We start from the raw sequence: 15,922 nt of genomic DNA on the forward strand, positions 1-15,922 counted from the left end.
GGTTTAGGGCAGTGGATATGGTTAGGATTAAATTTTCGATGGGATGTTGTTCCAGAATGAACAAAATATGTTGACCCAGGAACGCGTCTAACTCAGCAAAATCAGTAATAAATGACCTGTAGAAAATCAATAAATTGCATAAATGTCTAGAGCAGAGGTTCTCAAACCTGTTCTGGAGTATCAACAGCCCTGCACATTTTGTGTCCCCTCTAATCTATCACACCTGATTCAACTCATGAACTCATTAGTAGAGACTGCAAAACCTGAAACGGGAGTGTCAGATATAGGGAGACATACAAAATGTGCAGGGCTGGTGGTACTCCAGGACAGGTTTGAGAAACACTGGTCTAGGAAATATATATTTAACAATAGGCTATAATTAATCATATTTTACTCAGTTTAACTGTATTTGAGGAATTCATCATTTTAATTAGAGCTAGGCTACCTGCTGTAAGGTAACAGTTGGTCTACGCTCATTCTCTCGCGACCAGTTTGGCTGGTATTCGGTTAAAGACCTTTTGTTTCCTCTCAAACAGTTGTAATAAAAACCACTGGAAATCAAAGATTATCTAATGAGTTTAGTCACTGGCAGTTTAGCAAGCTGGCGAACTAATTTTTAGCGTAAAGGGGAGGCGCACCATGCCTTCATTTCGCCACGCGCGCCACTCTCCTGCCCAGTGTGTGCTGGGAAGTCACAGCGACAGGTTGTTTACGGGCTGTTATGAGGAAGAGACACATGATTCAATTACAATTATTGCGAGCTTTATAAGACATGTAGGACTGAGCGTTTGAGCTGAACGACAGCGCACAGTATGGTTGGAGACATCGAGACTTCTGGAAAACATCTAACAGAAGCTTCTGCGTTATTTGGTTAGACAGTAACAAACTTCATTCTTTCCCATTATACCGGAGTCCTAATTATGTTTCCCTTCAGAACTTGGTCAACCATAAGACTGGTCGCGGTTTTACTGAGTTTGGGGATTCACCAGAGCATCTGGAAAGCAGTAAGTTATCTATATGAGATCCTGTGCTTTGTACATTTAGCCTATACCAAATATTGTAATATTTTGCTATTGTTATTGTTACCGTGCACAATATACATTGTGCTTTTTAAATTGAGATTCCACAGTTCCAAAATCTTGTTGTTCTGTGCAGTGGTCGTGATTTTCTCATCTTTGATTATAGACTTGATTTTGAAATCGAGAAGTCAGTGCAGTTTGATTAGCCTTTATACAATGTGGCCAGTGGATTCTGTTTTGGGCTAGAATAGAAATAAAAATTTTTTTAAAAAAATTCTAAATGTCAGAAATGAAACGATAGATGTTAAAAGTGTTTTGGCTAGTAGTTGCATAACATGTCCATGGGCTTTTTGTGGTTAATCAATCTCATTGTTGATTAAAATATATGTATAGGGTATAATGTTATAAGTTTTTCACCATCTTTATTCACCTTTTGTGTGACAAATTAATCTTAAAACTACAAATATTCCTAATATGAGGTCTTAAATGCTGTATGCATAACTGTAAGATAATTAAAACATATTGTTTTAATAGCATGTCGACTTTCCTAAAGTATTCCATGGCAAATTTTAGCATTTGCCTCCAGATTCAGGTGAGATTTCCTTGAGATATTTGCATATTTATTTTAGAAGGCACCACTGATGTAGACTGTGTATGCTGTTTGAATGACACTTCACGTTAAAAGTGTTTTATAATGGCCCTGACATTAAAGTTTATTGATATTTGCCTCCAGATTTATGTGAGATTTTATTTTGAGAGAGATTGACTTATTTTAAAAGGCATGGCACTGCACCACTGAATCAGACATCGTATGCTGTTTGAGTTGTGTGTTATAAAAGTTAAGAGTTTATAATACCACTGCTTCCAGATTTAGTTGAGATTTCCTTGAGAAAGAATAAATATAAATAGATATGCACCAAAGATATTTATTTTAAAAGGCATCATACTGAGCTAATGATGTAGATGAAGTGTAATCCATGTCGTTTGATTGCCACTATTTTCTCTTGGGATCAGTCCAGTGCTATATTTAATGTGCTGATGTGTCACAGATGTTGATTTGATTAGCTGTACTGACCTGAGATCCTGGTCTCCTTTTAATGATGTTTTGATGACCATTTCCAGTACAGGAACATTGACATATTTTAACTCAAGTGGCCAAATCAGGTTCCCGTCATGAAAATTAAGCATGCAATTTATGCAACTTATTGACCTTCCAAAAAAAAAAGAAAAAAAAAGTCAAAGTTGGATTGCATTCCAGTTTCCGAGGAGCACAGACCACAAAGAAGAACGCAAATCAATGTTGTAATTAAATGTAGTTGTTGTTGTTTGGTACTCCCTCTAATGATATGGCTTTCCTTCCCTGAATGGATATTCATTTCCTATAATAATGATTCCATGTGTTCATGAGCCTCTTCCTGGGGGCCACTGGATGCTATTTGACTGATAACAGGATCCTTATCGGTCAGTTATTTTTCTTTATTTGTCCTCTCAACATGTTTAACATTTCTGATTAGGTCACCAGAGCATTTTAGTGCAGAGGTTAGAGCGATTGAAGACAACAGGTGTCTGTTTACTTAAGATATTTAGATATGCAGCTATAAAGACCGTGAGAACAAAAAGGGATTTTTAGCTTGTTGCAGCATTTTTGGGTCAATAATATACACTTTATCAGTGCAATGTAATGTAAATTTGTGGGGAGACATATGGGGGTGACCTTGAACAGCCTTTATCAGCAGATGTGCCGTAATTCTTTTTGGCAAGATAGGAGACTTGACTTTATGGGGACCTTTAGTGCCACATGGATGCAATCAAAAGTCCCATGGATAGTAGTTTAATTGAAGTTCTTTATTGCCCAGGTGTGTCACCAGTAGGGTTAGGTATCTTATTTTAACGATTCTGATTCTGCTTATCGATTCAGATTCTTATCAGTTCCTAATTTCGATTCCAATAAGGTTAAAAAAACAAACAAACAAACAAAGATATAATTCACATTTATTCTAAGTCTTATTGCAAAACATTTCATTTATTGCTGAATACCATGATCAAAAATCAACAGGCTAAAGAACACTTACAATTTTGCCTATGGTTTAAAAATACCATGTCAAAAACGACTAGCCTAACTAGCTATTATAAATTTCAAGCAAAGTTAAAGACAAGTAAACACTCAGTAATTAAAAAAGAACAAATTAGCAATCACACAAATAAATACAACTGAACAAAGATACGATTGAAATGGTGTTTTAAGGTATTCAGGTACAGAAACTGTAATCAAATGTAAAATAACACTGCACTTTATAAAGTATACATTACAAATATTACAAAAGTTATTCAGTCAAAATCAGCGAGTGAATTTTCTCTTTTCCTTTGTTTAACGTTATTATAGAGACGGCAACAGGAATATTAGGCTGCTGTCACTTTAAGAGCTGCACGGATCCAATATACTGTTGCACATGTGTTTTCTTTGTCAACTGTTTGTTCACTTAAGACCTAACCGACTGTTAACGAGGATATTTTGACCTTTTTGTGTCTATTTGTCCGTTCAAGTGCAAAAAGACATGGAAGAGAAGTCCGATCAGTATCTTGGGAGGATTGCCTTCTGCTACTTGTACTGAAATTAATACAGATACCTGCGTACCGTTTTGTTTTTGCTTTGAATTTAAATATTCACATTCTTCATCTTATCGCTTGCAGGAAAGAGAAGGTATTTTATCACATTGCTTGATAATTTTACATTATGTTGTCACTGAAGTTTTTTAGACTTCTGTTCACAGTATATCTGGTTACCATGTAAACTGTCACACTGTCCATTTCGATCCAACGTTTAAATGTAACTGAAGTTTTATTGTTGTCATTGTCAGTATTCATTTTCCCATGGCCATGGAGGGGAATCAGAGATTGTGAGACACGTGTTCCGTGGACAGACACTGATACACTATTTTTATATGTATTTATTTCAACAAATGACAACCAAAATCAATTCACTAGAAGTTTGTGAACCATTTAGCAGTTGCTGCATGCAAGTTATGCTAATTCACAAGCTGAGTGAGAGTTGTACTCGGCTCGCAAAGGTAATGTTATTTATTAAACCAAACAATACAAAACCTTCAAGAACTCTCCGCAGTGTGATTACACCCACTGCCTATCACTCAATAAAATAATCAGTGACATTATTAATAGATTTGCTACCCAGCGTCTTCTTTTTACCTCCTCAACCTGCTTTCCTTGGTGTTTTTACATGTAGAAGGGAGGGAAAAAAACAATAAAAACGTCCAGTTTTCTCCTTGAACGATGATGTGAGTTATGGTAATTCTCAATGCAGCAGGAATGACCTACAATGCCCTACAACAGAAAATCAAAATACTGCCCTAAATTCACTAGCAGAAAGGCAGTGGAATCCTCCCAATAAGGCGTCTACACAAATTACCCAGAACTCAACATATGACGTTAACTTCATGTTCTCTATACAGTGTTAGAGGTGGCTTTCTGTGCACACGCTTTGGATGTGTGAGCAGTACAGAAAACAGCATGCAAGTCTTTTTGCGCTTCAAAGTTTAAAATCACAATAAAGTTAAGATGAACGAAGGTCTTACGGGGTTTGGAATGACATGAGGGTGAGTACTTAATGACAGAAATTTCATTTTTGGGTGAACTAACCCTTTAAAATCACTTTCTGTGCATTCACTTTGGATGTGTGTGCAGCACAGAAAACAGCGCATGGGTCTTTTTGCGCTTGAATGGTTTAGTCATTAAAATGCACACAAAGGAATCGATAAGAGGAATCAAAATTTTAATTTTATAACAAGTATCCTGACCTCAAGTAGCCGATTTCAGAATTGGAATCAATATTCGATTCCCAACCCTAGTGACCAGTGCTTCACTCTCACCCACCCTGACACTCAAATGAAATTTGTTGTAGTGCATAGAGGTCTTTCCTCATTATTATTCCCCTCACAGTTTGTGTATGTCCAAGATGAGCCTTGGCCTTGGCTTGAGAAAATGCCACGGAGATTTGTAGTATCTGCTTGGGTTTAATATGTAGATTACGTGCAACTCTTATACATGTGTAGGCAAAGAGGTTATTGTGCATTCATTGGCGTAAAATTTCACTAACCGCAGCAGTTTATCTTGCCAAATTTTCCCACACACATCTCCATTAGTCTTTTGAATATTCAGTCTCTTTTTATAGATACTCACACATGCATAGGCAAACTTGAAAACACGATGCGTTTTTTTTTTTTTTTTCCCAAACCATTTCTTTTTTTCCAATTTCTTCTTTTACACAAATACTTAATTGCACAAATATACAGACAACCAGTCTCATTTTAAAATAATAATAAAAAAAATGTTTTAGGAGAGATTTGAGAATTTATAAAATGTGTGGTGTTTCAATGCAAAAACTTGCATTTTATTCCCTAATAGCCAAAAAGTACTTTACCAAGTACTTTTTTTATGCAAATGTACGAATATAAAAGTAAATTTTATACATTCAAAATAATTTTCTGTTTTATATCTGAGCAATACATCTCAATCTAGCTATTTTTATCCTATACAGTACCACCAAAATGTTACTCTAGTGCCATATTCAGCTCATTTCAGAGTAATCGATTCGTTTACCCACGGATAAACCTTTTTGGGTTTATCATTAGCCAAGAATGAACTTTTAGGGTTTATGATTTACCTCATGTTGGTCAAACCCTGTCTTCTGTCTTCTATGGAACACAAAAGGATCTAATAACAAAAGCAGTCCATTCTAATCTGCACCGCATTTCAAGAATTCCCAAGCCTTATGATACGTTTGTGAGGAACAAATCTAAGTTGTTAATCCTTGAAAATGTTCCTTTTTGACACAGCATTCAAATCTCATTCACATTTAAAAACTTTCTCCAAGTTTGATGTGAATGACATAATTTCTTTGACACTCACGTACAATGTCTTGTGACCAATAGCAACACGTTTCAATGTACTTTCATTGTGCCTTCACATGATTTGGAATAGGAGTGGAATGGACTGCTTTTACTTTGCTTTTTTTTTTTTTTTTTTTTATCATTATTTGTTTAAATGATTATGACCGTATACATTAATCTATGTTAGATATTTATATTGTGTACAATGGTTCAATGCTGAAAAATCCATAATATAATTGGTGGAAAATCACCCCCGCAGTGTTTTGGTGTTTTGCATAGATAAAAATAAATATTTTAATTTTTATTTTCATTTTATTTAAATAATTTTTCTGCTTTATAAGATTGGTGTTTTGGGCTAGGTATTTGAAAGCCGTTTTCCATCCTGAAGATTCAAATTCAGCTTGAGATATGCAAGACATGTTTGAGTCTTTTCTTTTGTTGTACAAATGCACTCTAACTAAACCTGACAAAACTTCCCAAACACATCCACGATGCCTCCTCCCTTATCTTGCCTGCCAGCAGGCGACAGAGGTCACCGAAACCAACAGCGCAACCATCTGTTCTGGTTTTGAATTTGGAGAGAACATAAGCACTAACAAGCACTTGCAGGCAAATAGACAAGCAAACACGCAGATTTTTCTAAACACACTCACACTAGCGTTCTCACTCATTGCATCAACTCATGTCCTGATAACATTCACTTCTGCCTATTAGCCCAGTGAAATGGACATGCACGACGTCAACCACTGGATAAATAATAGTCAACATAGCTGGAATGTTTACCTTGATTTCCATACTGACGTCATACTATTCATTTGATTTACACATAGAGGATGACTGATATGACACACAGACCCCTGAGGCGTCCCTCTAGAATAAATACAACAATTCACGTTTTCTAGTGTTGTTGTGATTCACCATCTCTATTTTCCTTTGGAGATGCGTAGTCTGTTTCAGGAACTTCTGAATCTGTTTCTACTGCTCGTTCCACTGTAACCTCAGGCTTAATCGGATCATTAGCATTCACCCACCTCTGACTCTCTCTCATTCCTCTCAGGAATAAGTGGGTGGCCATTACAGGTCTTTTTTATGCAGCAAAGAGGTGAAACAGAAGCAACTTTTCCTTTTTATGTTGTCGATAAGACAACATCCCACACCTCTTGTAATATAGTTATTCGCTCTTTATTTCTCTATCTCTAATGCATTTAATTGTAGTAAATTATGGTAAGAGAGGCTCAAATTGGTTCAATGGCTGCTTTAGAGATAATGAGATTTTATAGACATTTTGGAGTGTTGCTGGGGCTGATTGACGAGATGTTTCTAAGTCGCAGTGTGATATATATTTAGGTCCTTTAAATAGTTAGCGTATACAATGTATTTTGAATGTTAACCCCATAAATAACTTTCCTCCTTTTGTCTTTTCAAACGTATCTTTATTCTGTGGAACACAAATGGAGTTTAAACAAACGTCCAAGCTGTTAGCAAATAATGTTTGAAAAGAAAGATTTTTCCTGATTTCATTGCCAATTTGACTTAATGGCAAGTGACTTATATTATGAAATTGCTTTTTCACCATCTTTCTGTAATGGGCTCAGCATGTTTATGCGGTTTCCTAATATGTACTGCAGTTAGCGATTTTATTTGTCTCACACATTTTTTTCTTTTATCATCATTTACAGGTGGAAACGATTCATCCAGCATGTGCTCTGGTGGCTGAGCATATGAAGGCTCAAGAGCAATGCATTCGCACACAAAGACAAGAGGCCCACAACAGCAACAATTTCACAGGTGAGCTCACCCATCTGAACTACTTCATTCCTTACTACTTTACATCTCTTTATGTCCTTAATATCTGCTTATTCACTGATTGGTAATAAGACACTTTTCGAGGTGAACATGATTTACAAGAATCTCAGACTAAGAGTGTTTCTGATTCAATGGCGTGCTGAAAACTAGGTTTACAATTTTAAGCATTACACTTTACTATATGGGTCAGGTCAGGCAAGGTAATTATAGGATGCAATCAAGTGTAGAGATTTAGGAGATTAAAGGCAGTAATTCAAACAGAAGCTGTTCGATTCTGGCTGCTGATGAAGGGTGAGGTTCAGCAGAAGGAATAAATAAAACTCCTTTCATTGTACTTTCATTGTCAGTGATCAAAGGATAATGAATCATATTTTAAGCATAATTCTATTCACTAAGGTTTTGAGATACATCATATGTAATATTTGTAGACAGAGGCTTACTGTTTTTCAGAGGTATTGAGTTTTTGTCTTTTCCTAACAGCCTAGTCAACTTTGTCATTTTTCAGGTTCTTCATGGATAAGCATAATATATATATATATATATATATATATATATATATATATATATATATAAATAAGTAGTTTATCAGATTAACGTAGAAGTTGTTTATGATTTAGCCTCTTTGTTAATCTTATTTTGGTGAATGACCACTGTATTCTTGCACTTGACTGTTACAAGATTTATTTTTATTTTTTTATTTTTATTTTTTTTATTTTTTTCTTCCAGCATGTAGTTTTTCCCATTTAAAAAAAAAAAAAAAATTGGTTTTCATTGTTTGACAGAACAAAAATTAAGTATAATCTGTTACGAAACAAATAATGTTAGAAAAACAGAAAATCAATCAATCAATCTATCAATCAATCAGAAAAGGTAGGTAGAAACATCAAACAGTCATGGGTGTAGTACAGATTTTTAAAGTAACATTATCAATTTAATTATCTCAAATTTTCTAAATATTTAGACTTTCCAGTCACATTTGAAAACCTTATGAATTTAGCCCTTACTTTGTTGTACCTTCCATTGTTAAACTGATAAGAGTACAAAGAATATTTATTTCATTCCAAGACACTTCCACCATTTTAAGTTATTCCATATGGACTTCCTCAGAGTATTATGTTGTCTTGTCATCTGTACCACCCTTAGTAAACTTATGAAATTATTTCTATAGACTAGTTTGGACACCCAAATTCTCTTAACTACTAAACGCACACATCAAAACAGCTGGAAAGCTGAGGCGCATTAATATATTCGATGCTGCTTGATATTTAGATTTGTTTATTAAATATAAAAACTGTAAACCCACTGGACATAGCCTTCTGTTGTATAAAACTCTTGTCCGCTGAGTGGCTTTAAAGTCTGAAAGGATTTGAGACTAACAATAACTTATTGTGCTAAACCATTATAAATCCTCATATTAGCCACATGCTGCGTTTGTATGCTCTGAGTAACCTAATTGTGTAGACTTCAAGCAGAATTTCATTATCATTTTTCTCTGTTGGCATTGAAACTATATTTAGCATATATAGTCTCATATAAGATATTCTGAATTGCTCTGAAAACTGATGTGCCTGCATAGGGAATGTCTTTCCAGTAATTTTCACTACCACAATCTGTCTATAAAGATCTGTGATTTTAATGCAACAAAATGATTTTTCTAAAAAGTCAACTGTGTATCTTACAGTTTCGCAAAAGACTCTATTTGGCAGAGTAAGATGTGACTCAGTCGCTGTCTCATACCTGCAAATAAAAGTGAACAAATGGGAATGCAGTCTCTGGTCATGACAAATGTCGATGAGATGAATTCCTTTCTTATATTATGTTTGCTCCACTAACTTAAACTAAGAAATTTAATGGAAATCATTATGAATTTCCAATATAATACTCTGTCAATAAAATAAACCGAATATTTGAACATATATTATATACAGTATTTTATAACAATATTTAAAGTGATACAAATGGTGTAACAGTTCCTGTGGTAATACTGGTAGAATATTGCATGGCTGGAAAGACCTCTCAGCCAATCATTGAGGATCAGAAGTAACTGTTGTAAGAAAATGTAAATGTATATATTGCTGTTTTGTTTATATATAAAAAAAAAAAAAAAAAGCATACTTTCCATTGATGATCATTACAACAGTATCTGTGTATTCTAAAGAAATAAATGATTTAATGATTTAAATAATCATTTTTCATTTCATACATTCAATATCTTATATAACATTAAAATAGACCTATTATGACCCTTTTCCCAAGATGTAATATAAGTCTCTGGTCTTCCTGTTTTTGTGTGTGTCCCTTTAAATGCAAATGAGCTGCTGCTCCCGGCCCCCTTTCCAGAAGAGGGTGGAGCTTTAACAGCTCATGCTTCAGATACTCAACAACAACAAAACTAGAGTATTTCATGCAGCCAAAATGTCAGAAATTGTCAGTAGCGGTATTCAGCTTTACGTTGTCTGAACCAGGGTCGGACACTGATGGAGAGACTCAGGAAGAAGTTACAATTATTTTAGAATGCAACTGGATGTTTCTGTTAGGCTGGCCATACACTTGAAGATTTTAAGCCCGATTTGCACCCCCGAACAATCTGGGGTGCGTTTCCCGAAAGCATTGTTAGTCAACTATGGTCGTAAGTCCCATTGAACTCTATTGGTAACGACCTGTTGGAACTTGCGACCATTGTTCGCTTTGGAAAATGCACCCCTGGATCCAAAAAATCCTCTATTGTATGGTGTCATTACAATTAGTTAACTGCTGCCGATCGAGACAGAGCATCCCCGATCTCAAATCATAAATATCAAACAAGTTTGTAATTTACAACTCTTGATCGGGCTGCCTCTGAAGTGATACCCACAATAGCCAATGAGAGTGAGCAAGCGTCACTTACCGGATGGTTCGTGCTTCTTTAGCTGAAACTTGACAGCCACAAACATGCCACGAAAGTGATTGAGAAAGATCACCCATATTCATTTTTTTTTTTTTTTTTTTTTCTATTTTGTTTTTCACCGTAAAGCAGAATGTGTGGCAGGAAAGCCTGCTGACAATGTCGATTGTCCTCCATTTGTTTTTCTTAAGTCACATTTGATCTCGTGAGTCTCCATGAGATCTTGTGTCACTGTGAATTTGGTGGGTAGATTTTTACCATTATAGGTTGGTTGTTTACCCATACTGTGGACAAACATCTGTGGATTTTATAAATGAATTTTGCATAATAGGTCCCCTTTAACATTAGTTGTTATAATATTTTATAAGTATATAATTTGTTTTAGAGGGCTCTTAAAAGTGTAAAATGGACTTATATTTTCCCTGTCTCCTGCTGGACTAGGCACTTTCTTGTGGTGCCATCAGCCAATTAATGTTGTGATTACTTAATTTCCTGCGGTGGAGTAATTAATCAAATCAATGTTTCAGACGATTGGCTCAAAACAAGCTGGGTGAAGAACTGATAGGGATGAGATGAATGTGAATACTAGTGGATAGCTTTCTTCAGGTATTAGACCTCCCTGGGCTGATAAGCCAGTATTGGCATCTTGTTTCCATCTTGACTGAGTTTGTAGAGCATTGGCGAGTAGGGTTCAGACATATTGAGAGGTTTTCCGGAAGTCAGTACCGGAATCAGTGCAGGTGTAAATGTTGTCCTTGAGTTCCTAATAGAAACCCACGTTGCTCTACTTCCTGCTCCACATAGACTTTAATTAACACTGAGTTTACAGAGGGGAGGAGGGCAGGCGCCATGTCCCTCTTTTGATGTATTACAGAGCGGACTGAGCTTGACACTAAGTTAGAGAAGGCGGCGGCAGGGCAGGACTCAATGGCCACTGCTTAAGGGTCAGGTGGGTGTTCAGTACAATATGTTCCCCTGTATGAATTTACTGTCTATAAAGAATAAGACAGAATAAAAAAAATGAATAAATTATACCAAGAAAATGTTTGTGAAACAGAGAAAAAAAATGTAAACTGTAAAATTTCAGATCCGTCTAACTCAATTTTCTACACAAAGGTTTTATATAGAACCTTAAAGGGTTCTGTCAGATGCTTCCGATAGAACCTTTCAGGGGTTTCCATCATGTCATAATTTTATGGATTTAGTTTCCTTTTTAAATTAGAATTTTGACGCTGCGTCATGGAGTTGATGCTATGGGGAACGGCATCAGCAAGACAGGTGTCTGAAGCATGTGTGCTTGAGTATAAAAGGGTGCCTGCAATACACATCTTCATCTTTTTTTTGTCTTCTCTGCTTTTGTGGCCGTATAGGGCTGAGGCCTGGCCCACAAGGGAGAAAAGGCATAACAGCCGAGACTTCCCTTGCTTTAGGGCAGTGGTTCCCAACCTGTGGGCCGTGGCCCACCAGGGGTCCTCAGTGATCCTCCAGGTGGGCCGCGAGATAAATTAAAATTAATTTAAATATATTAATATAATTCATTAATTTAATTATTAATACATTGCATTTAAATTAAATTCAATTAATTAAAAAATACATTTAAAACAAGGCACCACCTTTCTCGTACGTATTCTGTGATTGTTTCGGTTCAGCCCAGTCTGTTTCTCATCGTGCTGCTGTGAAATACAGACTGAATGGTGGCTCAAAACGCAAACTCTCTCAGTTGGAAAAAGAAAACCAGTGTTGCTAAAAAGGTTTTGATGGATGACGATTGTAATGAAGGTAAAGACGATTACAGTGACATACAGGAGTTGTACATAAGGTATGCGCGAGTCCGCAATTATTGATGCGCAAACAAACTGTGCATGTGCACTCGATTCACTGATCGCTATAACATCGTGTTTCTGCATGAACACAGTTCAATATATATATATTTGCGTAGTTGTCAAAATCAATGTACTGCGAGTGTTTTATAATGGATGCTCGGCGGACAAGCGTGTTTTGGAGAAGTTTGAGAGATGTTATGTGTTATACGTCAATAATTTTGAATGGATCCACATATTTTTTAAATTCAGTCCTTTGGTATCTCCCTGTGTCTTATTTGGTATGGCAGGTTGACTTGTGCTTATTTAAGTTACTGTATTACTGAGCAGAGTAAGTACTTTTAAGTTGTGTGCCGTATTGATTCAGAGAGGAGGTGGGCCTTGGTGTAAAAAAGGTTGGGAACCACTGCTTTAGGGCATAGAAGCTCAGGGATCTTTTCTATTGGAATTATTGGCTTAGGGAGTAGTGCCACTATATGACTCACATGGGATGCACCCATGGAGTTGACACGCTTCTGACTCCGGTTGACTCCACTATGTTTGTGGATATAGCATACACAATTGACTTGACTATCAATTGTGGTAACAGTCTGTTAACTTTGGCTCAATCAGAAATTATATTTTGAGAATTTAATTGACCAAACTGTTGGTGCAATTAAATATTTTAAATTGTAGTAGCAATCATTTGTTTTTCACTGTCTCAAAAGATAAAATGTATTAATAAACAGAAATACATTAAACAAAATATAGACCACATTGAGTTGACATATCACATAACTTTATTAACACAGAAACTCCAACACATGATATTTGATAAATACTTTATTTAAATAAAGGAGGATTTGAATACATTCAAAAAGTTCTCTAAATGTAGAGGGAACTCCTTCAGAGAGAAAAATAAAATAGAAAGACCAGCACTTTGAAAGTATTTTGATATAAAATACCAAAAATTATTCTGCTGATTGATGTAACAGCTAGTGATTGGTTCAGTGATCTGTTGTAGTATATTTCTCCAAATATCCCATGCTTCTCCTTGATTTATCATTCATATTTGAATATTACACTTTTGTGACTTTGCAAAAGGCCATGTTCATTGCTAATATCATTCTTTCAAGCTTTTAAAGACAAGAATGCTTGTTGATTTGAGTGAAGGTAATATGAGAGTTCAGTGGAAATGGCATATTTCATAAAGATCAATACAGTATACTGCAGATTTAGAGTCTGTGCCAGTGCACTGAATGCACACACATTTATCCTTGAAATTATGTTATATTGATTTGTAGTTCTGTTACATAGATAAGTTTGATTGAGTTCCAATAATGACAGCTGACATTCATAAGCATGCATCCAATCTGTACCTGTTGGAGTTTTAGATATACAGTATAGATACCCAGAACCTTCTATAACAGCAGAATCTATATTAAAGGGTGTTTTTATTTATTTTTTATAAAAGTCTTCATATACTTACAACTGTACTCAAAGTCTATATAAAATGTTCATATTTCATAAATCATATTTCATAAATCTCTACTTGTCCTGTCAGGCAACACAGGCAGTCAGATGGCCTGCCCATAAAAAATAAATGTGTAGCTTTTTTCAATGGTGCTTTGAAGGCCTGATGCCACCTCATTAAATGTAAGTATTATCAAAGTCTTTCTCATTCCTGTGGGGACCAGCCCAAGATTCCATAAATGTCTGTGTATGCCAGAGAGTTTCACACTCATTCTCCTATACTTTCCCAGCTCTCACTATGATGTTCAGTCTTATCTCTCTCTCTCTCTCTCTCAAATATTTCTCCATTACTTCATAGGATGTTGTTGGCTGATTGATGTCAGGTGTTGTTATGGACTGATTGTGATCTTTTTTTTTTTTCTTGAATGTGATCAATAAATTATTTTAATAACAGTAAGAAATTTTTACACTATAACAGTTTTCCAGATTAATTTAGATTATCTGGAAGCAACAGTTTTTATTGAGCTTGAATCTGTTTTCCAATGAAATATGTCAGCAGGTATACAGTAGGTCAGTGTTATTTTAGTATTATTTATATACTATTATAGTACATATTTAAATGTTTTATTTTTATATTTTCATTTTAAGTTTTAGTAACTGTATGTGATACTAACTTTGTGATACTTGAGGTTTTTTTTTTAATATTTCAGTATTAGTGATTTTATTGTTTCAATTCATTCCTGTTGTTTTTTTTTTTTTTTTTTTTTTTTGTTAATAACACTGGTGTATGTGTGTATGTACTGAGTATATAGATCTACGAGCAGTGAAAATAAGATCCGTGGCTTAGATATGGCAGTCATATTTATGACCAAATATGATCCCTGTGGCTCTCATTATGCTCAAAGTCCTCTTCGTTCATTCAGCTTCGGTTTCCACTGTTCTCTTAGATTCCTCAGACAGATGCTCACCCGTGAACAGTGGAGATGCTTATCTAACCCTTTTTATAAATTCTATGCGAGAGTGTCTATGCCCTATGTCTGTCTGTCTGTCTAACAGGGAACATTCTCACAATTCTGGAAAGGTTATTTATACACAATTCATGGGACTTTTTTCTTGAAACATTTCAGTTGGACATTCATTTAAGGTTTTTTTTTTTTTAAATGTTATTCGGTTGTTTCCGAATTTTCAGAGAACATTCAAAAGTAACGTTCCAATTGTCATATTTAGTTTATAGACTTGTTTCAAGGACTCTTATTTTGATTTTCTTTTCGCTCTTTGGTTCCTGTGTTCTTTGGGTACACTTACACAACACATGGCGTTACATGATAACGGTATCATTTTCAAAAACTTGCACTTTAAAACCGTTTTTTAGAAGCTTGCGTTTTCAGGCCCCCAAAATGGCATTGTTGTGTAAATGAATGGCCAAAACGTTTTCAGTTTTAGTTGAAAATGGTGTCGTGTAAATGTCCCCGAGTTTCTGTGTTTAGTTCCTGTTTTGTTATATGTGCCCATTTGTTGCTATAGTTACCATTTTAGTTCACCTGTGTCTTATTTAGTTGCTTGTTTACATATAGCCCTCTGTTCTTTGAGTTGTCGGTTGTCTATGTGCTAGCTGTTTCATTTACTTTGACTTTTTTTCAAGAAGAAAATGTTTTTAAAACATTTAATAAACTGGACATTTTGAACATTCAGAGAATATTCGGAAATAACGTTTTCATAACTTAATGGGAATGGTAGCAAAACATTCTTAATTTTTTTTTTTTTTTTTTTTTTTTTGTCCATCCATCTTCCTCATCATTACAAAAGTATCTCCCAGAACACCATTTTGTGATTACTATGTTTTGACAAATATTTTATGTATCTGCTTATTAGTTATTTATTGTTGTGTATCTCAGGGTGTAATACCAACTGGGATGAACTTTGGTGCTGGTACAGGGCAGAAGTTGGACAGGTAGTCAACGTCTCCTGTTCCGAAGTGTCTCAGCTGTTTTCACCCAATCATGGTAAGCTACTCTTATCCCAGGCAGCTACTTTTAT

General features: G+C 35.3%; 1 protein-coding gene across 2 annotated transcripts in view; it reads left to right on the forward strand.

Annotated features, from left to right (window-relative positions):
- The first annotated feature begins 336 nt into the window (after window positions 1–336).
- The window catches only part of ghrhrb (growth hormone releasing hormone receptor b), a 38,208-nt gene continuing 22,622 nt past the window's right edge, over window positions 337–15,922 (forward strand). The window contains exons 1-3 of one of the 2 annotated variants that reach the window (XM_051897082.1): window positions 337–1,004; window positions 7,603–7,711; window positions 15,781–15,888. In XM_051897082.1, coding sequence (XP_051753042.1) covers window positions 921–1,004; window positions 7,603–7,711; window positions 15,781–15,888 — 301 coding nt within the window. In that variant the 5' untranslated portion in view covers window positions 337–920. The remainder of the gene's footprint in view (window positions 1,005–7,602; window positions 7,712–15,780; window positions 15,889–15,922) is intronic. The other variant, XM_051897083.1, reaches the window with a different exon arrangement.

This window comes from Ctenopharyngodon idella, chromosome 6 (assembly GCF_019924925.1).
Source record: "Ctenopharyngodon idella isolate HZGC_01 chromosome 6, HZGC01, whole genome shotgun sequence".
NCBI lineage: Eukaryota > Metazoa > Chordata > Actinopteri > Cypriniformes > Xenocyprididae > Ctenopharyngodon > Ctenopharyngodon idella.